The sequence below is a fragment of the Phyllostomus hastatus genome, unplaced genomic scaffold (genome assembly GCF_019186645.2).
Source record: "Phyllostomus hastatus isolate PE091 unplaced genomic scaffold, TTU_PhHast_1.1 phas_contig_196, whole genome shotgun sequence".
NCBI classification, from domain to species: domain Eukaryota; kingdom Metazoa; phylum Chordata; class Mammalia; order Chiroptera; family Phyllostomidae; genus Phyllostomus; species Phyllostomus hastatus.
In genome coordinates, this window is record NW_025333709.1 from 33,012,664 (window position 1) to 33,036,822 (window position 24,159).

Sequence of the window (24,159 nt, forward strand, 5' to 3'; positions counted from 1 at the left end):
CTGGAAAGAGCTATGCCTATCAGTTGACAGCTGAGGGACTCTCGGGTTCATCTGAATAATTAAAGACCAAACCAAAACCTTCTTACAAAGAATTTACTCAACAGAAAATACAATACTGTTCAAAAACAAAAGAAAACAAACAATAAAATATATTTTCTAAAAACAAAAGGAAAAAACAAACAAAAATCCTGTGGCTTTTAGAAAGTCAGGGAAATGCAGTAGGCCCAAGTTATGTGGTCCCAAAAGCAGAGAGCAGCATCACCCTAGAACAAATAGATGCTCAGGAAATATTTGATGAATTAGGGAAAGAGATAAGCAGTAGCTAATCGTGCTAGGAGGACAGAAAGCCCTGTTTGAGTGGGGAGCCATCACCCTTAGAACAGCTATTAGGACAGCCATCGACGGAGGTCAGTCAGATCCTCTTGTGAAAGAGAGTGCATTCTTGTGCGACATTAAGAAAGGCACCAAGCTGATGATTATCGACACAGATATCAAAGACAATGGTCTGTGTGCAGTTATCAAACATTTCTTTTTGGTAATTTGTTACTAAGGACTTTCCAACGTGGGAGCAACCGAAAGTTCCAGATACGGGGCCTCAAGACAAAAGGAGCATGACACACTGCAAGGAGCAGGCCAGGCCATTTGTGCCGTAGATGTGTCTAATAATAAATTACATTTAAAAAGCTCACAAATGTTATTTACAAATAATTCCCACTCTTCAAAAGCATTAACAAATAATCTACTTTGCCCATGGAGTTTGAAAGCTCTCTTCCTTACAAGATTGAGTCTTACTCATACTGGCGTCCCAGTTTCAGAAAAGACTAGCTGCTTAACAAATGACCGTGGATGTAGGCTTGTAAGTCAAGCATAATCAAGACCATTATTAGGTACAATCAAGGAAGAGCCCACAAATTCGTGCTATTTATCTTGTCTAGCTTGCTAGATAACCCTATGTCATAGAGAAAGAGTGGATTTCTCCCCCTAAAAACTTCCAGAAAGAGTAAGTGATCAGTTTGACATCTAGGTGCTATCTGAGACTTAAAGAAATGAATACAGCAATTTGGGGTGCTCCCTTAATTAGTGCCAAACAACAGAGATCTTCCTATGTCTTTACCTAGAAGAAAGATCTTTGGTATTTTAGAGAGAAAAAAACCTAAGATTCAGATCTTCAGTGACACATCAAATTGAAAGCATTTATCTTACCTGGAGTGGAGGTTTCTTTGTGTCTAGTGTTTTTTTCCTAGCAGCTGAGAATGAAGTCCTGGGAGAAACTGTGGCTGCTTAAATAAGAACAGGCATTCTGTTGTTGTGAATTCTATTTTAACTTATTTACATTAAAGCCATTCATTAGCTGTAGCACTAAGCACTTCTTTACAGTGGGGTTGTAGGAGAATATTTAATGAAAAAGAAAATGCTCATTTTTATTTTTCCTTCTTTTTAATAGTATATTAAAAATATTACATGTAGTTAACAAAAATAAACATGATGTGGCAGATGTGGACCTAGACTTGGTAGACTGCAATTCAGAAATAACTTCCAATGTCTGTGCAGCATTAGCAGACAGAAATACTCTTACTTTCCAAACTTCTTCCAGTTACATCGAGAGGTCCTCTTGGTGGGAGAACAGCATGGGGATTTTTCAGGGTGGAAGAGCTGGTCTTCGTTACACAGGAATGTACAGATATTTCTTCACAGTTCATCTGAGCAATTATCCGACAACGACCCTGAAAAAAAGACTGTGAATGACTAAGAAAGAAACTTGGAGTTCCTAAATGCATCATCCTCTATACTGACATATAAAGGTTACTTAACCTACAGCTTCAACAAGGAGTCGATACTACTGAACCATCTAATGTGACTGGCAATCTGTGGTCAGGTTCAACCAGCCCCTAGCTCTAGAGCTGATCACAAATATGAAAGTCGTTTAGAGGATTTAGTCATTGGTTGTAGAATTTTAATTGAAAAAGTTAATGTTTCGTTGTATACTTACAGATATGATGAATACAAGAAAGTGGGAGTTGAAGTTGTCAGAGACAATGGTTGGCCCAGCCCTGAAAGAGAGGATGATGTATGTGGAGGGAGGACAGAATTCAGAGATGACGGAGGACATTTATTCTCATTGAGAATCAACAATACTCATTGAGACCAGTATGTGCTAGGCTACAGATAAAATGAGCAAAACAGAGACAGTCCCTCACTGCATGGAGTTGTATGTATTTTTCCAGACACAAATATATAATTCTTGAGCATCAATGTGCCGATGCTGTAGACGTGAAGAGGCTAGACAGCCCATAGTGTCTAGCCTTGAAAAGCAACAGTATGTTCTATTCGTGCTCTCTTTGGGATACTGAAGAAGTGCACCATAAACAAGGTGGGAGGAGACAGCATTTAGTAAATATGCAGTGATGCAGGCACAAAAGTTGAGCTAAGGTATCAAGTAGATGAAGCCTGACTTTGGTGCTCTGCTTCTGTTTATATACAGAACTTCCTTTCATTGGGGGCCTCTGAGGATGCCTGGCATCTTCCCAAGGTCTTCCCTTTGACGGTCACCATGTATGGCCTCTGAGATAGTCCAAGGCCAAATAACAAATTTCTGCTAATCTGATAAACAAACTAATTTCTAGTAACTGATTCAGTTATTGTCCTAAGTAAAACACATAAATTTTAGCTTCGGCCTTGTAGAGACACCTGGAATAACAACAACACTTTATAATCTTATGTGCTGTTAATTTATTTATAACATCAGTGCAAGTTACTGCGTGTTAGTAGTAAGGAACTATGGAGATGAGTAAGGGGCTTTATCAGCTAGTTAAGGGAGAGATCAATGCACAGGCACTTTAATCAGTGAACAGCGGGGGCAGTGTGCACATGAGTGACAAGAGGGGGCTGAGCACTCACTCCATGCCAGCTGCCCTTTATGCATTCCCTTGTTGGTTCTGAGGGACAGCATGCTTGATAATAATGCGTTCTTGCAGCTAAATCTGCTATCAAGCTCCCTCAATGAGCTCAGGCCTAGCTAGATCTTCCCAGGCAAGGGAGGTAAAGAAGGGTGACCCCAGCAGAAAAAGAAACAGGGGCAATTGATGAGATCCCCAAGGGAAAGCTGAATCTCTAGAAGGAGGAGGCAGGGATCTGAGGTCCAGCCCCACTCCCCTCATATGAAAAATCTCTTTCATTATGTTAGAAGGTCTGGTCCAGTTACACAAAGCTGGCAGATTTCCTAAACGCACACATAGCTTTTCAGAGGTCAGAGGGCGGCTGACAAAAGGTTATTGTCCCATTCTATCAGTCGTTAAGTCTTTTGAATGACTTTGATCTTTGTGGTTTAGCCCAGTTATGATGAACACTGGTAAATCAGGGTCAGCTGGAGGAAGACAGTGCCTTGGCAGAGCAACAGGAGATACCGTGGACAGCCAGTCCCTTGAATCACTTCTAGGGTCACACCCAGCATTAGACTCTCATACCAAGAAGACACATCACAAAACTGATTAACAGGAGCCAATGCATCGTCAAGTCCTCTGGATTCTTCTCTGCGTCTATTTTCACTTCTGCGACATTAGATCAGGTTTTTCACACTCTCCAGGTTACAACAACAATCTCCTTTGTCCCCATGATGTCCTATGGCAATGCATCCTCTCTCAACAAGTTCACAAGAATAACCTTAAACACAATTGCATTGTGCCATTTCTACAGGCAAAGGCAGTTTTTTCCTAACGTCTTTGAGGCTAAAGTACTGAAAGCTTCCATCTAGCTCCCCTCTCCTAAGTTAATTTCTTCATCCTTCCATACTGAACACACCCTAATGGAGCGCCGCACACTCTCAGAGCTCGCTGAGACACCCTCGGGCTGTTTCCATTGCTGAACTCCCCATCAACCCGTGTCACTCAAAAGCTGCTTTCCAGTTATTTTTCCCAGGAAACCTCTCATCACTGAGCTTAACTATTCGCCTCTCAAGTCGACACTTCTATAAGCAACTCGTATTAATACTGACTTGCGTGTTAATGTGTTTGTTTTGATTTACCCTCCTCTAAATGTATTATTTTGTTGTTTCACGTGTTACAGTCTAACTTCCTAAGGGGCTTTCAATACCCTTGACATCAGAAAACACACATCCAGTCTTTTCTTTCCTACTCTCCTCATCCCATCTCCCCAGTCTCCAAAGCAGTATATTTGAAGCTATAGATTTCTATCAATTAGCAGATCATGAAATCAGCTTCATACATCTCCTGCCAGCATCTTTAAATAAATAGAATAGAACCTAAGAGAACTGAAAACATCAGAGTGCTTCACCCATGGCGAGGGCAGGATCTTTCTGAAATTCAGACACAATGAGGGCTGTGAGTGAGCATGTGTTAGGCTATGATTTAAAATATATTTTTCACTAAATTGTGATCAGAAAACCTTGAGAAACACAGCCAGGGATTTACTAAATATTTGTCCTATGCAAGAAAGTTGCTTTTGCAAATTTATTTGAATCCCTAGTAGTTGCTCTCAGGTTCCTGATTTAGTTCCCTTTGGCTTTTATTGTCACCCGTGTTGGCATCACCTGATGACCTCCCGGATGAGACCTGCTTGCCTTTGGATCACAGGCCAACCCCTGTATGCTGCTGTCCACACTGGCCCTGCCTTTCGCACCCTCCAAAACAAACCCAGAAATAATGGTGGCAAAGCTCCTGATATAGATAAATGTATGCATTCGGCTCTTTTGGGGAGCAGGGTCTAACATCCTCTTTCTACGTTAAAGTAACTGACTCATCATATAATGGGGGAAAAGACGCAGGAAATTAACATTTCTCTGAGAAATGTTCATTTACATTTCACGGAAAATTAACATTCCTCTGAGAAATGTTCATTTACATTTCACGGAAACTCTAATTCATGTAGGAGCGCTCAGGCCACGCTCTTAAATTAGCAACTTAGTTGAATTTTAAAATTAGAGCAGCAAAAAACAGCATTTTTTAATAAATAAGTCCTGTGAGAAAAAGTCTGATGACTAGTTATTACTTGATATGATACTTGCTATAATAAAATACTGTTTATAAGGTGAATTACAATAAAATTTATTTCAACTATAGTTTTTCCTCTTCGTGCTTTATACATAAAGATATAAATCAAAATTAGAATAAATATTCTTAAAATATGTTCCTACTGCAAGTGCTTTACTTCAAAAATGACTTAGAAGGAATTCTCCTCTACAAGGATTTTGGTCAAAATGTAGAAATTAGGTAGCGATTTGAGGAAAACCCCTAGCTTGTTTACATTGCCACGATGATAACGGACACTTTGGCACATTAGTGCAGCCGCAGCCCTCCAGCTGTGCTTGCCCTGGAGCCACAGATGACCACGTTGGTGCCATGCTGCTGGTCTAACATTTACAAAATGATGATCATTTCCTTATCTTATTTGCTGCCATTTAGCCAGTGTAGAGAAAACATTGTACAAATGAAGTTTCTCTTCCAGAGGCAGCTGTAACAGAAAACTGCCAGGGGTCCATTTTACTGGATGGTGTGTATTAAGTACACACAAGCGGCATGGAAATACCCTGGGAAAAGCGGAGGGACACCCTGTCTCCCTGGCATAATCAAGTGAATGGTCTTCTGGTTTTGTCAGGGAAGCCCTTGAACTTTGAAGAGGCTAGAGGGAGAGCTCCCAAGGTACCTACGGAGTTAGAAAGTCCTTCAGTGTTAGCACAGTTGATAAGACACTGTAGCCTACTTTCTGGCAGCAAACAATAGTGAGAAATGGGTGAATTAGTAAGAAGATGGGTAGGTAGGGGGCAAAATTATTATCAAATCTCTAGTGGTGGTCTGAAGCAGCTTCCTAGGTTTGGAGTGGTCTCTATGCCACAGCTGTGTCCCCATTCACTTCTGCATTGCAGGAGAGCAGGGACCGTCTAGCATGTGGGGCATGGCAAGTACCCAGTACATGCTCGTGACAGCTGGCCTCATCTTACTGCACGATACTTATTTTCCTCTCATTACTGTCTTCTCATTTATTTTATATTCTCTTCTATTCCCTTGTGGAACAAAAAGGTTATAAGTAAGTTCCACGTAAAGGTGAATTAAGTGTTGTTGAAGAGTAAGAGGAATAAATTGAGTGCCATAAAGAACATATAAACCAGCATTCCATGGGGTTTCAAAGGATGAGGAAGTCCTGCACGGACAGAGGAGCCAGTGAGGGCTCATGAAAGAGGTGGTATTGGTACAATTATAAGCAAAAGGTAGGAGAGTGACTGGCAGAGAGGACTCTTAAAGATAAAGAGTTAAGTCTTCTAAATCATTAAATAAATTTTATTCCAATATTGATTGACTGATTCAAAAATAGAAGCTGAGGATACAAAATATGATAATATAACCTGTAGTATCGGCGTAAAGAACAGTGAACCAGAAAGTCTATCTTTTCTTTAGGCCACGAGAAGAACAACGGGAGGCTCCTGTTGAGAGAGGAAACAAATGTATCAGAATTTAAAAGGATATGCCAAGCTATTATCTGAATTTTTAAAAGGAGGTATAATTTCTTTTTTAACACTTCTTTTTCTTTTTTCATATGTTTAATATATGTTTCCATTACCATTTAGTTCCCTTATACCACCCCCCCCCCCCACAATCACCACCCTGTTGTCCATGTCCGTGAGTCCTTTTCCTTTTGGCTCAGTCCCTCCACGTCCTAACATCCCCACCTCTTGTCAGCCTGCTCTCTCTCTCTGAGTCTGTCTATTTTGCTTGTTAGTTCAGTTCAGTTTGTTAATTAGATTTCACGTAGGAGTGAAATCATATGGTATTTGTCTTTCTCTGACTGGCTTATTTCACTTAGCATAATGTTCTCTAGGTCCATCCACACTATCACAAAGGGTAAAACTTTCTTTTTTATAGCCAAGTAGAGTTTCATTGTGTAAATGTCCCACACTTGTTTCATCTACTCTTCTACTGATGGGCGCTTTGGCTGCTTCCATATCTTGGCGATTGTAAATAACACTGCATGAACATGGGTGCATTGGTGCAGCCACTGTGGGAAGCAATATGACAATAACTCAACAAATTAAAAATGGATCTGCAATCCCACTTCCAGGAATATATCCAAAGAAACAAAAAAACCCCTGTAATTTCTGTTATTTATTTTATGATTGTCTTAGTCCACTCAGGCTATTGCAACAGAATATCATAGACTGGGTGGCTCATAAACAACAGAAATTTATTTCTGAAAGTTCTGGAGGCTAGAAAAAGAATCCCAGATCGAGGTGCCAGCAGATTGGGTGTCTGGTGAGAGCCACCCTCCTGGTTCACAGAGGCTTGTTTTTACTGTGTCCCCACGTGGTGGAAGGAGAGAACTCTGACCCCGTGAGCCCCACCTAAGGGCACCAATCCCCTTATGAGGGCTCCACCTTCATAATCAAATCACTTCTCACAGGCCTCGCAACACCATCACATTGGGGATTCAGTTTCAATGTATGGATTTGGGGGTGGGGGACACAAGCATTCACTCTGTAGGAATGGTCCAAGTCAAAATTCATTGGTTCCTGGTCTAATAGTCCCCCCTCTTGGCCCCATAATCATTTCCTTACACCTCATGCCCACTTCCACCTGCCTGCTCTTGCCTTACCTCAGAGTACTGTCCTCCTCAGAGTCTCCCACAATGCCTCAGGGGACTAAGGGTCCTTGTGGGAGGGTCTCTTGTGCTTAATAGCACTATTCAAGCCCTCTGAGAGTTTCCTTTCCCTTTGGAGAGCTGGCCCATAATTATACTGAAAATGACCCTGAGGAACTGAACAGGATGAAGGGATCCTGATACACTATTTACACAACCTCTCTGATCCAAAAGCCCTGCTTCCTAGCCTTGCGCTGCAAACCTCCTGTGCCAGACAACTTGAATTTGGGCAAAAACAGGGTTAGAATAAAGCAGTGTCTCCAAAACTTAGTCATAAAAAGTCACCAGGTCAATTTGTTAAAGATACAGAGTCCCAAGCCTTTCTCCTACAGGTTCTGATTCAGGACATCTGGGGTAGGGGTGACTACGCGTTTTTCACAAATGTCCTACGTGATCCCCAGGACTTTTTGGCATTTAGGGAAATACTTAGTTACAGTTTTCTGTGCCTTCTTAGACCTCGTGATTTAGACTTTTAACCCATTTCTTGAGGTAGGGAAGGTTATCCTTTTTCCCAGTTAATTTCCTCTAGTTCCGACTCCAGCCAGCCTCAATCCTGCCCTTCTTTCTTCCATGTTCCCAGCATTTCTCATAGCCAAGGTCACTCTAACCAAGACATCTTTAACCCAGAAGGACCTCCTCGACCTATGATTCTGTCACACGCCTCACAGAGAGCCATCCCTAGCTCGGAGCTCCTACCCCTGCATCCTAATTCCCTCTGATCAGTTTCCTTGGACAGTATTGCAGGCCCGTGTTAGAATGGAATTTTCCGCCCTCCACGGTCATGGTGATTCTCATCTCTGAGCTCTCATGGGAAGGCACCAGCTGTTTATACTCACTAGTTTCTTCTTGCCCTTTTCAGTAACTTCCTCTTTGCTGGACAGCCTATGATGTTAGCAGACTATTTATGATATTTCTTGCACTTTAAAAAATATACATATTGCCCTGGCCAGGTGGCTCCATTAGTTGGAGCATCATCCCGTAACCAAATGTTGTGGGTTTGATCCTTGGTCAGGGCACATATGGGAGGAAACCAATCAATACTTCTCTCTCACAAGATCAATAAACATATCCTTGAATGAGGATTAATATATATATATGTATACATATGTATGTATATATAAATTACTATACTGCCATGTACATGCAAATATTCCTAAATAACTTTTTCTAGTTGTCTAGTATACACAAGAATTTTCTCTCCAGTTTAACAACAAACCTGGTAATTATAATAACCTCTTATTTAATATCTTATTTATGCAAGCCACTTTATATATACAATATATTTTATACATAATATATTTTTAATTCACTTTATATTTATTTTCTCCCTGAGAAGAGAGCCTATACCCTCAACTTTCTTTCTCACTCTTACTTATCCTTCACAGCACTAGAAAGCACAGATACACCATGAATGATCAATAATTGATTATAATAGTCACAAAATAAATGAGGGATTTAAGGTATACCACAACAACTGAATGACAGTAAGAACTCATAATCAACATCAAAGATGAGCATGCTTAGGAATCACCTTTCAGAGGAATTAATATATCAACCATGAAATGTCAAGGAAGAAAAAAATTCTGCATTTTCAGCTCCTTGGGTCATCTCAGATATGGAAGAGGTCCATATACCAATCTACTTGACAAGTGGAAAATAAACTGAAACAACCAAAAATACAACTGAACACAAACTTCCTTGCCTGCTGGAAAATAATGACTGTGAGGGTCGGAGGAAATAATGAAGGCTGGTGGGAATCCAGAGGGCGGCGTTCTCCCTGTTTATGTTGATAGAGATCCTCTGTGGAAGTGACTGGTTGATTTAGGGTCAGTAAAGCTAGTAAATACAGGAAGGAGTTAGCTCCTCTGCCCAGGAATTCTGCATCTAGGTACTCCTTGTAGAAATCATGATGGTTTTCTCTAAAAATGCTTCCTTTTGAATCAATTGCATTTTGAAAAGTAGAACATTCTAACAGAGAAATGATGCGAGAGATGTGAGTTAATAAGGGAACAATCATTCACTAAGCACTCAGTACTTCCCAAGCTCTGTGCTTAGTTCTTCACTCATGTAGTTCCAGACAGCAACTTACACATGAGAAAGCTGGAGCACTGGGAAGTGAAGTAAGTCGTCCCTGGTTGCCCTGTGGCAGGCAGAGCCAGGCTCCTAACCAAGGTTGATCTGAATCCAGAGACAAAGTTCCTTTCCCAACATTAAAGTGTCAATTCAACTCAACATCAAGCTACTGAGCACTTGTGTCAGACACTGTTTAAGGCCCAGGAACACGGCATGCAATACACAAGATCATGCCTTCACATAGTCTACATGCTTGAGATTCCCAAATCATCATTTGGGATATTTAGGATCACTGACGATATCTCTAAAACATCTGGTGAGACACTGAGAAAGAAATGACAATGCCATTGAGTCCTAAATCAGTAAGAACCCATCCAGAGACGGATGGGTTCTTTTCTATAAGACTCACTAGAATCAAGACAATTTTTTTCTTTATTTGAAATTCAGTGGAAGGCAGGGAAAACATGGAGAAGAAGGGCCTGATTAATGTCTCATAAATGGTAATTTCATGCTTCATCTTCTACCGCTACTACTCCACAACATCAAATTGTATTACAAACCAGTAGATACTAGGGTCCACTTGGTAATTATTTATTGTATAATATTTAATCTTAAAAAATCATTTTTCTCTATTCCACACAGACAGTCTATGTAGCTGCAATTACAATTTTTATTATGGCCTTCCCTTGACCCCAAAACTTCCTAAGGCTTGGCAGAAGGGTCTGGAGTGGCTAAAATTATAAAGGAAATTGAATTTAACAAGGCATTTCCAATAATCTACAAAGTTTATTTATATAATCAAGCAATGTAGAATCATTCCTGAATATCAATCAGAAATCTGCTTTTGCACCCACAACTTTTTTTTCCTTTTAAGGACAGAATAAAAATCAACCAGAGATTATTGTCTTGAGATTTGGTATCAAACTGACCTCAAGATTCAGGTAAGCATTAACCCCAAAACAACTTGGGAAAATCTACTCTGACCCCTGAAGTACCAAGAGCTCTTGCATTGGAATGAGAAAATTAGCAATTTTGACTGTGACCTGATTTTGAGCAAGATCAATATTATAGGAAATATCGCCATCATATTTCTTGTTTATTCCAGTCCCTTCCCAGGTGCCTCCTAAAGAATACTTCTAAAAGTGAGCAGTCTGAGGACTTGGGGCAACGTAGTAACTTTGCCATCCAAAGGAGTAGTTCAGGTTTAAATTGTGAAGCTCATACCCTCAGTAAAATATAAATACAAATTCTCTTCACTGTCTCACCTACCACTGCTCATTAGAATTCATCTAACACCCCATCCTCTTTCCAGAAATACACAGCAGTGCACACAGGCAATAACTATAAATGGAAATGCCTGACCTGGTTTTGGGTTTTGTGGAAATAATAAGAAGATTATATTATACACAGGAAGAGAAGACAGTGGGAAAGACAGAGAGAAGCAGGAAACTGTCAGTTATTATGAAGGAGCACAGAGACTGGCAGAAACTGGACGAACAAGGGGCGGAGAAGAAACTAACACTAAAAGGAAGTATTACTTAGGAAACACTGTTGGAAAATTCCACTACAAACATCCCTTTTTCTCTAAAGCATTTACTGTCACTGTCTTATAGAAGGACTCAGAGAATTCACATTCTGGCATTAAAAAAAAAAAACCTCTTCATATATCTAGTAAGTTCTTTCCATTGACTTAAAAATAATTTTTTGAAATAGTTTAAAGTTCACAAGAAAGTGTATAAGCAGTACAGAGTTCTCGTGGACCTTTAACCCAGCTTCTCCCAATAATAGTATGTTACATCACCTTAGCACATTGTCAAAACCAGGACATTGAAGCTCAATATTGTTAACTCATATACAGACCTTATTCAGATTTTCACATAAACTACTTGGTTCTTTTTCTTTTCCTTTCTTCTTTGCCCTATTGTTCTATGAAGTTTCTCCACGTGCATAGATTCAAGTAACAAACACTTCAATCAGGATAGAGAAGTGTTCCATCACTACAAGGAAACTCCCGGGTGTTACATCCCCAACACTAGCCACTGGTCTACTCTCTTCTACTATGACTTTGTCATTCGGAGACTATTATGTTAGCAGACAGTGTGTAAGTCTTTGAAATTGGCTTGTTGAGCTTGCCCATAAGATCTATCCTTTACATTAACTTTTCAAGCTCTCATTTAGCAAACTCTAAAATACAACCCACAACAGTGTAGCATCAAAACTACTCTAATTGTTTACCACATACAGTATGCAGAGAAAAAAGCATTCGGAATTACAGGAGAGGGAGAATGCCTGCATGTACAACTTGGAATACACTGAGGAGCTGTTCATGGAGCCACTTCGTAGAGGAGATCAAAAAGAAATGGCTTTCGCCAAGTTGAAGCATCTTATTTTGTCTTCTCTAAAACTATGACATCAGAAACCACAGCATTTTGGTTTATTGTTCAAATAGTTGTTGCCATTTGTGGAAAATTGGCTAAAGTTTTGGAGATAAAATTTTCATTAAGAACTCTATCAAATGCCAGTTACTACAATATTTCTGCATCTGTGATCAGGAACACCATCTATAAAAAGTAGCAGATGTTCACAGCCATTTCTGCCATTAATGAAGTGGCACATTAACACTTCTATTAAGCAATGTTTATTACTTCCCTCAGGATTTTAAATGCCTGTATTTTAAGCATTTAATGCAAAATCTGATGAGGCAAAATTTTGAACTCTTCATAACAAAAAAAATTGTGGTTATAAAAGTTTGGAGAATAAAAAATAATGCAGATAAACAGACTTTCTAAAGGACTCATTTTAGCATGAAAGCAGTTTCAGGACAAACAGGCACGGGCAAAATTAGGTTTACAGTTGTTCATATGAGAAAAGACATGTAAGTTATAATTATTACAATAGCTTTGTTAACTCTGTGTGTTTGCATACTCAATCTGTAAACCTACTTTTGCCCACCCCTATATAAATAGAAAGTTATATCTAGAAAGTATTGAATTGGTTTAAATATATGTAAATAGGAATGTCCTACTAAACGACTATAGTAATGGTAACATATCTCCTAATGGGCAGCTTTCTAGTTCTACAGGCTCCTGGACCTCACTCCTTGCTCCTGGACATGTTTACTGATTTTGGAGAGAGAGAGAGAAACATCAATCAGTTGCCTCCCGTATGTGCCCCGATCAGGGATCAAACCCACAGTCTATATACGTGCTCTGACCAGGAATCAAACCTACAGCCTTTTAGTGCACAGGATGATGCTCCAACCAACAGAGCCACCTGGCCAGGGCTCTTCACCATCCTTTGTGGATCACCTTACTTTTCTGACTTCCTATTACAACCTTGGCAATGCTGCTCGCAGAAGGGCACTCCTACCTCAAAAGGACCCAGGTTTGAAGATGGTTCAACACCTGCCCCGCTCCGGCCCCGAGGCAGCTCCCTAGATCCTCAAGCTGTAATAGCAGAGGCCAGCTGTCTCTGGCAGGAGAGACCACCTCTCAAGTCCAATTTGAAAATCATAACCTTTCTGCACACACACCCAAGTGGCAAACACATGCTCTGCCCAGTGCATCTGGACAGATCTTTGCCTAAATCATCACGCCCAGTGATTTAAAGGAGGCCTTCATAGTAGGGCAGTTATTTAGCAGGTTAACCCAGCAGCAGAAATGGGGATCCAACCAGGGCAAGTGAAGTGGAGGATGTACCCAGAGTGCATGCTGTTTGGGATAGTAACCACTCATAAAGCGGGCAGGCATGTGGCCACAGGCAGGCATGTGGCCACAGAGAGGCACAGACCACGTCATCAGGTGGTCATTCCAGAGCACAGAGCACAAAGAGGCAGTGAGGAACTGGCAGCAGCAAGATGGTGGAGCCCCAGGCAGTGGTCAGCATAAGGGAAGTTTGGGAGCAGATTACCAGGCAGGAGGAAGGCTCAGGGGAGCACAGCAGTGTCCCTGGTACTGGCACTGGAGGGCACACTTAGAGCTGGAGCAGAGGAGTAAGGTAAGGAAGAAGAGAAAGGAAAGGGCACTGAAATTGATGGGCAGACCACTAACCTAGCTACTTTAAATACGTAATTTTTAATCTCCAAAACAGCCATGCAAAGTAGGTATTATCCCCATTACAAGGAGAGAAAAACTGAGGTTTAAAGAGGCTGTCGTGTGTCAGCATCATCATACAGGTAACATGTGTGGCAGTCAGAATGTGAACTTGAAACAGCCGAACTTCAAAAATACAGTGTTGCTATATTCACACTGTCATTTGTCATATATTATGGCTATTAAATGCCAAATGCATATTTCCCCTCATGTCACTTATTTTTCCCCTTTAATTCATATTGAGCTACAAATTAGAGACTTTTTTCAAGAGTCTAAATTCACTTCCAGTGGCTATGGGATTGAGAATAGAGTCAGACCTATTTGGGAGGCAGCCGAGAGAAAAGCTAGGGTGCTAGGTGAACAAGCCAGACTTCAGCTGCTGAGGGGTCCCCAGAGGACGGAGGTGTACTGAGACAGAGACTGAAATGCAGAGAATGGAGCCAGGGTATGATTGATGAGCCCAGGCTGAATGCAGACAACCTGGCTCCTCCACTGAACTTTCCTCAGCATCCCACAGACACACGGTGGGGACAGATGGTTCTAAGAGGGACCAGTTGCAGCCCTAAGAGACTAGGAGAGGGATATGTACACATAGATTTTTTTGGAATAAATATTCATCATGATTCTCTTGGTTTTTTAAATTTATACTTTATAAAGTATAAAGATAATTTTAAGAAAACTGAAAAGAACAAAATTCAATGTCTCCAATTTTCCTCCTAAATTGCATCCAATAAAAACATTTTACATAGTTATATTATGTATATGTATATGAATATGTATATGTATATGTATATGTATATGTGTATATATATATATATATGCCTGAGTAGTCAGGCATGTATCCTTTCCAGTTTTGATAACTGTCAATCCTGGACAGTTCAGGCAAGGTAATTTTTTACATTAAGGACTGAGGTTTATTTGGTATTTCAGAGCACCATCTGCTGGATTAATTAACAATAACAGCCCAGAACAGAAGTGAATGCAAACACTGGTTTTAAAAGAACTGGTAATAGAACCCCATGATGCCCCTCCTTTCTCTTCTTTCCTTCTCCTTTAGATCTCCTCCATTCTTCTCCCCTACCTCTCTCTCCCCTTTCATTCCCTATCCAGTCACTCCTCTGCTCCCTTTGTTTACACCTGAGGCATGTCCACGCCACCACGAATCAGTACCACTGAGTCCTCAGAGTGGCCGAGCAGCAATGCTTACTCGTGCCTTATTTAATACAATCTAGGATGTTTCCAAGTATCAAGTAGAAAGGCAAGTACTACTTTTTAAGTTGCAAAATTCAGTTTTCTTCCAGAGACTGTGTCTAATTGCCCAGGGATGAGTTTGTATTTCCCCAAGGTGGAGATTTTGTTTGTTTTTTCAACCCATTAACAACCATTCTAATAGAGCCCCTCCTTCATATTTTATTTGTGAAGAAATGACTAAAGTTGACTGATTTTCAGTATTTGAGCCTGTTGTTCTGATACAGCTCTCCAAAGGCTTTTTGAGAAAGAGAAGGTTGGTTTAGAGCAACCTTCTTAAGGGTCTCTGATCCCAAATGACCCACAAGTAATAGGAATGAGTAAAATAGGACAGGTAAAAGACATTAGGGAGTGGTGGAGACTGGGGACCTTGAGGCCTTTTCCGAGGAATATACTTTATTCTGACCCAGCCAGCTCTTTGTTTTTTGTTTTTTCTTTTTTCTTTTTTCTTTTTTTTTTAGAGAAGTGTTAAAGGGACTTATCTAAGAACAAGAAGATAAAAAATGTAGAATAAAATGACAGCAAACTCACAATTATTAACAACCACACCTAAAACAAAAACAAAAAGAAACTTAGCAAACAACTAGAACAGGAACAGAACCACAGAAATGGAGATCACATGAAGGGTTAGCAACAGGGGAGTGGAGGAGAAAGGGGGAAAGGTACAGAGAATAAGTAGCATAAATGGTAGGTAGAAAATAGTTAGGGGGAGGGCAAGAATAATATGGGAAATGCAGAAGCTAAAGAACTTATGACACATGGACATGAACTAAAGGGGGGTAATGTGGGTGGGAGAGGGTGTGCAGGGTGGAGGGAAATTGAGACAACTGTAATAGCATAAACAATAAAATATATTTAAAAAAATAAATAAAAGAGAAGCCAAAAGGCTTGATTTTTATGAGAGATCTTTAAGTGTTTAAATGTTAGTAAGTTTTCAAAAAAAACAAAAAACCCTGCAGGCCAGAAGTAGCTCATAGGCCTCTGATGAAAAGCTGTGGGAATTTGGACTTCGCTCGCTGGGTGATAATATACGGCGAATAAACAAAGAGTCTAGGGCTAAGGCCACTCCAGTCTCTGATCAAATCACTCTTTACCATGTCTAAGGACCTCTACCTCTCCTGGTCGGCAAGCCTACCTTGCATAACCCCTGTTCCCGACAGTCATATGACAGGATTGTGGATTGTTGAGATGTGCTGGCAATGGCCTTTTATCCCTGTGACTGTGCACATGCCTTAAAATAACCCAAGGCTCAGATTTTGGCTCCGATAAGAAACAGTTTAGCAGAACTGAGAAAAGCAGCTCTGGGGTTTATGGGATTGAGATTTGCATTGCATTTCCAGATAAATTAATATGTAACTTTCAAAATATATTGAAGTTATACGCGTTAACTCAACTGTGGGCCTCTGTACCTCACCCACACACCCAACAGGGGCAAGCAGAGGCACTTTACCTCTGACAGCGGAAAGATGTTGACACCACTTGCACATTTTAAAGAAAATACACTGGCTTCCTTACTCACAGTGCAGGGTTTTCGTTTTGGTCTGGGAAACGCTCACAGAGAACACAACAATAATATCTGGATAACAAATTTCATGACAAAAAGGATTTGAAGGATGTCATCATCTGCCATAGCAAAATACCATAGATCAGGTCATGTAAACAACAGGAATTTGTTTCCTCACAGTTCTGGAGACTAGAAGTCCAAACTCAAGGTGCTGGCTGATTCGGTTCCTGGTGAAGGCTCTGCTCCTGGCTTGCACAAGGCCACCTCCTCTCTGTCTCCTCCCACGGCCTTTCCTCCACACGTGGGCGTGGAGAGAGAATGCACAAGGGGCCTCTCTGGTGCCTTTTCTTATGAGGGCACTGACCTTATCAGATCAGGGCCCCACCTTTATGGCCTCATTCGATTTGAATTAGGGGCCCCAGGTCTAAATTCAGCCACACTGGGTGGTCAGGTCTTCAACATGTGAATTTGCCGGTAACAAAGGAACCCCGGTGTACTTCTTTATTATTTGCATAATGCCTCTTAAAACTAAAATAATTATAGCATCTCCTTTTTTAAAACTATTAAGTTTGAATGTTTGAATGATTTTTCATCTTAGCTAAATTACTTTAAACTCCTTTTCCCTGACCTACAGTCCTTTTCAACTTTAACAAGCACATCTGGTGTTTATTTTTTTTTATCAATTTGTTAGTCTTTCATAATGTTTCAACTTAGTCTCTGAAATAATTCTTCCTTTGTTGTTAAATAATTTCCAGGTTTTGGCTTTCCACTGAACTTCAAGACATTACTTATAATGTAAGCACTAGATATAGCTCTTTCTCAGAATTTGCTTTAGAACTCTGAGACGTCATAATTTATAATTCCTACTAGGAGATTGGGCTTAATAACACTCTACATCTCTAGATTTTATCTTTGTTCTTTGGGAGGTGAGGTCACTGACTAAATAAATCTGGTTTTAAAGAACAATAATTTACAATATTTTCAGTTACTATGATTTTTTAAAAATGGAATCCTTTAACTCCATTTTTGAAAGAAGACTGTGAAATGCCCTCAGGTGCTGGACATTAGGTAATGGTCCCGCTCCTCCCACTTCCCAGCTGTAAGCCCTGAAACCTCATTTGTTCTCCCCTCTGGATACAGCTGGTAAGTGGACAGCTGATCCAAGGCTGGACTGGCCTAATCAGATTTTTTTTTCTCACAGGAATTTGGAAGAGGGACATAGAAAGCCTCCGGCAGTAAGATATGAATGCTGGATTAGACGTCTCGTCAGCCAAGAACATCACCATCTGTGGGCAACACGGATGAATCATGCCCGAGACAGCAAAGGAAGCGAGTCCTCAGAAACGGGGAGGAATGAAGCAAAGTACAGGCAGGAGGCCGCGCTGCCTGGAAAGGCTTTCTCCACAGTTCTCAGTTCTCATCCTCCTGAGCCTTCACTGTACGTAAGTGGATGCAAAGTGAAGTCAGCTCTTCACTGTTTTAAAATATAGTATATTAATAGAAAATCTGAGGGATAGTGAGGACAACAGATCAGGAGACATAGATGAGCTATCAGGCTACTGCTATACAAAACCAAAACTAAATGAAATTAAAAAATCAATTGAGCTGCTTTTAAGCTATATAGCTCTCAGCTTCTTGATGAGTATTACCCTTGTTTTTAAAGATGTTTCCGCTTCTTGTTTTACTGTCCAGTTTAATTCACGCACTTATTCTTAGGCAGTGTGATATACAACTGGTCTGATATCAGTTATGGTAAATACATGAATCATATGGAAATTAAAAGCATGAAAATGTATTTGCCTCATTGGATGCATTTGTTATGAAATCATAAAATGACCAGTCTTCTAAAGGGCGCACACAGGTACATGTACAAACACACAGACAATGTGTCCGGTTTCTACAACGACTGCACCGCCTGATTTGGTTGTATTTCTGCAACAGACAGAGCCGTAGAAGAGAATAAAGGATCCAGAAGTAGATGCAAACTCATGGGCTTTCTGTAACGGTTTTACTATGTTCATCTATGCTAATCATTCCCTCATTCCTTTGTTCAAGAAATGTTGTTGAATATGTATTAAGTCTCAGGCACTCTTGTAGGTATCCTGATAAAACCAAAGATTAAAAACGCTGTCTTATTTAATCTACAATATTGACGAATGTACTATTATGTCTATTTTACAGATGAAAAAGCTGAGGCTAGAAGAGGTATGTTAACTTGCCCAACACATAACTGATAGGTGATAACACTGGGATTCACATCCAGGTCCGTGTGTCTTCAAGGCCCATGTACTTCTCAACACACCCTGCTGGCTGTCACCATAGTAGACATTTATAGGGGATCACCCTGAATTTCAAATCAAAAATATCAAATATCAATGAGTTTCCTCTAAAACTGTAAAGATTATTTACAGGAAATGCATACCTTAGAAAGCTGTGTGTTTCTTGATACCGTTCCTGTATTCTCTGTGCAAGAGTACAGTAAAAATCCTAAAAACAAAGTAAAACATGAGGAATCATTCTCTCTCGCTCCACACACATGCATATAAAATACATACACGTATAAAGATTATACACCACATATATATGAAGCAACCTTGGAAAGTCATTCACTATTTTTCTCAGGTCAAGTCACACAATAATTTTTTTTTAAATTTTATATACTTCCAATTTACAGAATTGGATTTGTTTTAAAACATAGTTATTTCATGAAATTAATTTAAATGGCAGTAATGTTTTTAAAGCATTCTTATTTTCACTTAAAAACTAAGTGAGTGATAGCTTCAGGAGTGCTTAATTTTAAAAAATAAACTTTTTAAATGGATTTACTTATTAATTTTTAAATTGAGTGATTTTTATTATAGAAACTGAGGTGATACTGTTAACTGTTCTTCGAACAAGCTATTTCATAGATGGTATTTTTTCAACAAATTGCATAACACTTCATAAAAAGATAATGGAGGACAAATGTCTAAAGTGATTTTTTAAAGGCAATAGTCAGTTTGGCCATGTCCCCTAACACTAATATGAAACCAAGTGTGTGCACCTAAGATAAAGAAAAGGTAAAAATAAATACACAGTATTACATTTTCTGCACACCAGGATATGTGTATGCCAAACCACAAGACATGGAGAAAAACTAAAGATGCAACGAGGAGTAAAAAGGCAACTTCCTCTCCTTTTTAACCTAAAACCAAGGACTTTTTCCCAAGTGTTTCAATCTTAGTTATTGATAGTAGCATTCCATTTCACAACTGAATCCTAATTTCCAGAAACATCCTAGACTTCCAGGGTTTAACTTTGTATCAGTTGAGGTAGGCCAGGCTATTCTGCAATATCAAACAACCTGACGACTCTGAGCAGTTTAAAATAACATTTTATTTTCACTCATGTGTATATCCATCCTGGGTCAGCAATGGGCTTTGCCTGCTTAGCTACCGGAAACCTAAGCTACAGAAGCTACCGGAGACCTAAGCTGACACAAACAGGGCAGGAAGCAGAGAACACAGAGAACCCTGTGCTGGCTCTTCAAGCATCTGCCCGGAAATGCACCCATCTACTCACATGGTATTGGCTAAAGCAAGTCACATGGCCAAGCCTGGCATCAATAGGGTGGGGATGAACAATCTTTCACAAGGAGAGACAGTCTTTCAAAAGCACTAAAAGTACCCTACACCTAGGACTATAGTTTACAAAATAGACTCATCTGCATCATTTCATTTGATCCTGTCAACAACTCTTGGCGCAAGATGGGGGTTGCTACAGAACATTTAAGTAGAACTACTCATCAGCGTTAACTGCTGCTATTTCTGGTCTTCCACATCAGCCAGTCGGACTGGTAGCAAAGGGTGACTCAAGCCTCACCAAGGCCCCTTCCAAGCTGCTCTCCTGTCCACCAGCTTCATCCACCTTAGTTCCTTGTACTCTCTTCCAGTCCCAGGAATGGAATGGGTGAGGCCAGAGAGGAGATGACTGGCAGGACAAGGCTGTAGTGAGACATAAGCTTGCCTATCTGATCTGAGGACATGGAACTAGGCAAGAGTACAGCTGTGTCCCTGGATAGTGATAGGAATGTTACAGAGTGAGAGGCAGGTGACTGCTCCAGGTGAACACTGGGTGGATAAATGCAAATAAACAACATGGGCCCCTAGTTGATAAAACTCAGCCATAGCTTTCAGGGAGTTAGTGCCCTTTGGTCTCCAACAGGGGCCTGGGGTGGCCTCCCGTGTCTTTCCTGCCCCACATGTCAACAATGCTCACCGCTTCTGCCACAGTCATAGGTAAATTGTGCAGGTTACATGAGTTCAGGTAGAAAGCATTTATTATAGTATATGACCTGCTGAAAGCCCTCGGCCATGTAGCTACTGTCAGGTTAATCAGTCAGGAGGATGATACGCTTCACAGAGGCACAGAAGCCACACTCCCTTGGGTCCATTGAGCACTGCTGGAAAGTCTCCTCTTTGCTCCACCAGGAGAATCATTCTTGCCCGCTCTCCCTAAGCCAGCAGGGTAAGGAAGCAGCATGTCTTGTCCCTCAGATCTCAAAACCCTCTCCTTACCTTCTTCTCTCAGAAGCAGAAAGGACAATGCCTTGAATTCTCTCTCCACTGGTCCCTTTCACCCACTGAACCTGGGGTTGACGTGCCTCATGGGCCAACCCCTAACCCAAGACATACACGTTATATTTGAGCCTCCATCTTTGCAGACCCTGCTCCTCCAGAGTCTCAGATTACTCTACACATGCCTGGTGTGCTCGAGAAAGATGGACACCCAGCTGACCACTGGTATGTTGTAATGTGAATAAAGAAAACCAAAATTAGCTTACAAATGATTAGGAAATAGCATCTATTAAATTAAGAAGCTCACAAAATCTAAGTCATCTCAACTCCCAAATTCTAAAGTTCCATTAAACTTGTTTTTTCTTCATAGTGTTCTGCCCACTGCCCATTATTCCTATCGAGCAAATGTACAGCAAATTAATTTGTTGTCATCTTTTGGCAGATTTCACAGTATTAGAGGAAAATAAAAGTGTTTTATTGATTTGATGGTGAATCTAAAGGCTTTTGGACCTATCCAAAAGTCAATGAGTGCTCTCATGATCATGAAAAATAAAATAATGGGCTAAAAAGGGAAGAAAAAAAGGAATAGCTGTCATGACACTGGAATACTCTGGAAAGCAAACTTTAGTGCTACAGCTACCAGTAAATTTACAGCATTGTCTCATGTAGTACAAAAAGTCCTAAGAAAGGGAAGGAATTTGTTGTGTTCAAGGAGCAGAGAGAAGGCCCCCATGCAGCTAGAGCACCATGGGTAAGGAGGTAACTGGTGTAAGACGTCAGAGAGTGGTGTAATACATTGAATACCCCAGTCCTACCCCTCCATGCATGTATACACATATACATATGTCCTTTGACATGCCACTTTGCAATTCCTCTCACAAAAGAAGAAATATATTTCCCTGCTCCTGGACTTTGGTTTGCCATGAACTTTTGGTCACTGCATTAGACGTCAGCAGACGTGCCACAACAACTGCGTTCAAATGCCAGGGCATGCCCTCTTGTGCTCTTCTACTGCCTGCTGGTAACTGGTCCCAAGAGGAGAATGAGAGACACCTGAGAATGAGCAGCATGGCCCCAGGCCCTCCTGCAGTGCATAGCAGAGCTGTCCAGCCCACAAAGCCTAGGTCAGGCAGCCTCCCACCGACCTGCAGGCAATGGGAGGAAGCCAGCTGACTAGCAGATCCAGGAGAAAGAGTTGTTTTGTGCCAGAGTTTTTAGGGTGGTTTGTTCCTCAGTATCACTATGGCTACATCTAACCAATACTGATCTTTGTATGCCAGAATAAGAGCATGAGTTTTACTCCTGGGAGAGGTTTCTAAAGAGTTCAGTGACATTATCTGATTTACAGTGTGTGTATCCGGAAACCCTTGCAGCAATCCAGATGAGAGAGGTTTGGAAAGAAAGAGGATTAAAGGCTAAGAGAAGTGGATGGAATCAAGAAGCTTTGTTGTGAGCAGAGAAATGAAGTGGCAGTAGGAGGCTGGGAAATGGGAAGGGAAGGGAAGGATTGGGGGTTTTTTGTCTGTCTGTTTTTTTTGTGGGGGTTTTTATTTTTGGCTATTTGTTCAAGAAATGAAATTACTAGGCCCTATCCGCAAGCTGAAGGGCCACATACAGGAGAGAGGCCGGCCACGTGAGACGCAGCCAACGCAGACACAGCCCTCACTGGGAGCCTCGCCCTGTCCTAAGCATTTTGCTAAATTCAGTCCCCTAATCTGCACGACAACTCTGTGAGATAGATTACATTAATACCCACATTGTATAGAGGGGCAACTAGGGTACAAAGAAGCTACAAAACTTTCCTAAGCTCATACACCTACCAGGCGACAGAGCTGAGATTCACACTCTGGCAGTCAACTCCAGGGTCCAAGTTTATAGCCATCAAACCACCGCTGGAACCACGTCCCGGAGCTGATAGGGGATGGGCCAGGGCACACTAGGAGAGGCTGGTGTTCAATTCAGTCAGGAACTCTTCATTCACAGAAACAGGAGTAAAGTGGAGACTGTGGTTACAAGTTTGAGGGAATGGGGAGAAAATGAGGAGAGGGTTCCTCCTTTATTGCTTATCTTTATTAAGCATGATAAGGAGGCGTGATCATCAGATCAAAACATACGGGGAGAAGGATTTAGGAGAGAGGAAAAGAAGTAAAATAGTCACTATAGGGAAGAGGAAAACTAATATATCAACAAAATCAAGTAGAGTTATAGTGTAGTGACCATAAATTTTTTTATTTTAAATGTTAATTGATTTTAGAGAGAGGGAGGGGGAAAATGAGAGAGAGAAACACCAATGTGAGAGAGAAACATCAATTGGCTGCCTTCTATACACGCCCCAACTGGGGCTTAAAGATGCAGCCTAAGTATGTGCCCTGACAGGGTATCAAATCCCAACCCTTTTGGTATACAGAGGATGCTCCAACCAACTGAGCCACACCAGCCAGGGCATGACCATGAATTCAAAAAGGAGCTAGCTGACATGCTTGAGTATTGCTTCTCCACATTAATTAGCTGTCCAGGTTTGGGTTTGAGGGACGGAGAGCTCAACAAATTAAAGGTCCAAATAAATTTGAAGGACTGCTGGAATTCAAAGGATTACTGGAAGCACGGAAGATATCGGTCAACAGATGAATGCTTGAAGTACAGATTTTGGAGACAGTCCAAGTTATTGGCCACAGAAAGGTCAAAGTTGGTGACTGAGGTGGAGAGAACCAATCCAGGATCAAAGAAGCCAAGGTGCTGGGTGCAAATCTCCAAGAATGACAGGGACTAGTGACAGGAAGACAGGGAAGCATTCTGGTCTGCAGTGAACAAATGCATGGCCAGTCAATAATATTATAATAAATCTACATAAATTACCATATAATATACCCATTTTAAAATGAGGTGTTTCCACATATACCAATAATGTATAAGTGTAAAAATACATATATTACATAGCAAACAGAATGATTATATGTCTGTGTGTATATAGAGAGGGAAAATGCATACACAAAAAATAAAGTTATATATGATAAATAATTTTTAGCGGTTATTTCTTGAGAGT

General features: G+C 40.7%; 1 protein-coding gene across 1 annotated transcript in view; it reads right to left on the reverse strand.

Annotated features, from left to right (window-relative positions):
* Window positions 1-150: 150 nt before the first annotated feature.
* The window catches only part of LOC123815622, a 61,355-nt gene continuing 37,346 nt past the window's right edge, over window positions 151-24,159 (reverse strand). The window contains exons 8-13 of the mRNA XM_045834035.1: window positions 18,983-19,047; window positions 6,356-6,433; window positions 1,991-2,051; window positions 1,577-1,724; window positions 1,204-1,280; window positions 151-263 (exon numbers count right to left, since the gene is read on the reverse strand). Coding sequence (XP_045689991.1) covers window positions 198-263; window positions 1,204-1,280; window positions 1,577-1,724; window positions 1,991-2,051; window positions 6,356-6,433; window positions 18,983-19,047 — 495 coding nt within the window. The 3' untranslated portion in view covers window positions 151-197. The remainder of the gene's footprint in view (window positions 264-1,203; window positions 1,281-1,576; window positions 1,725-1,990; window positions 2,052-6,355; window positions 6,434-18,982; window positions 19,048-24,159) is intronic.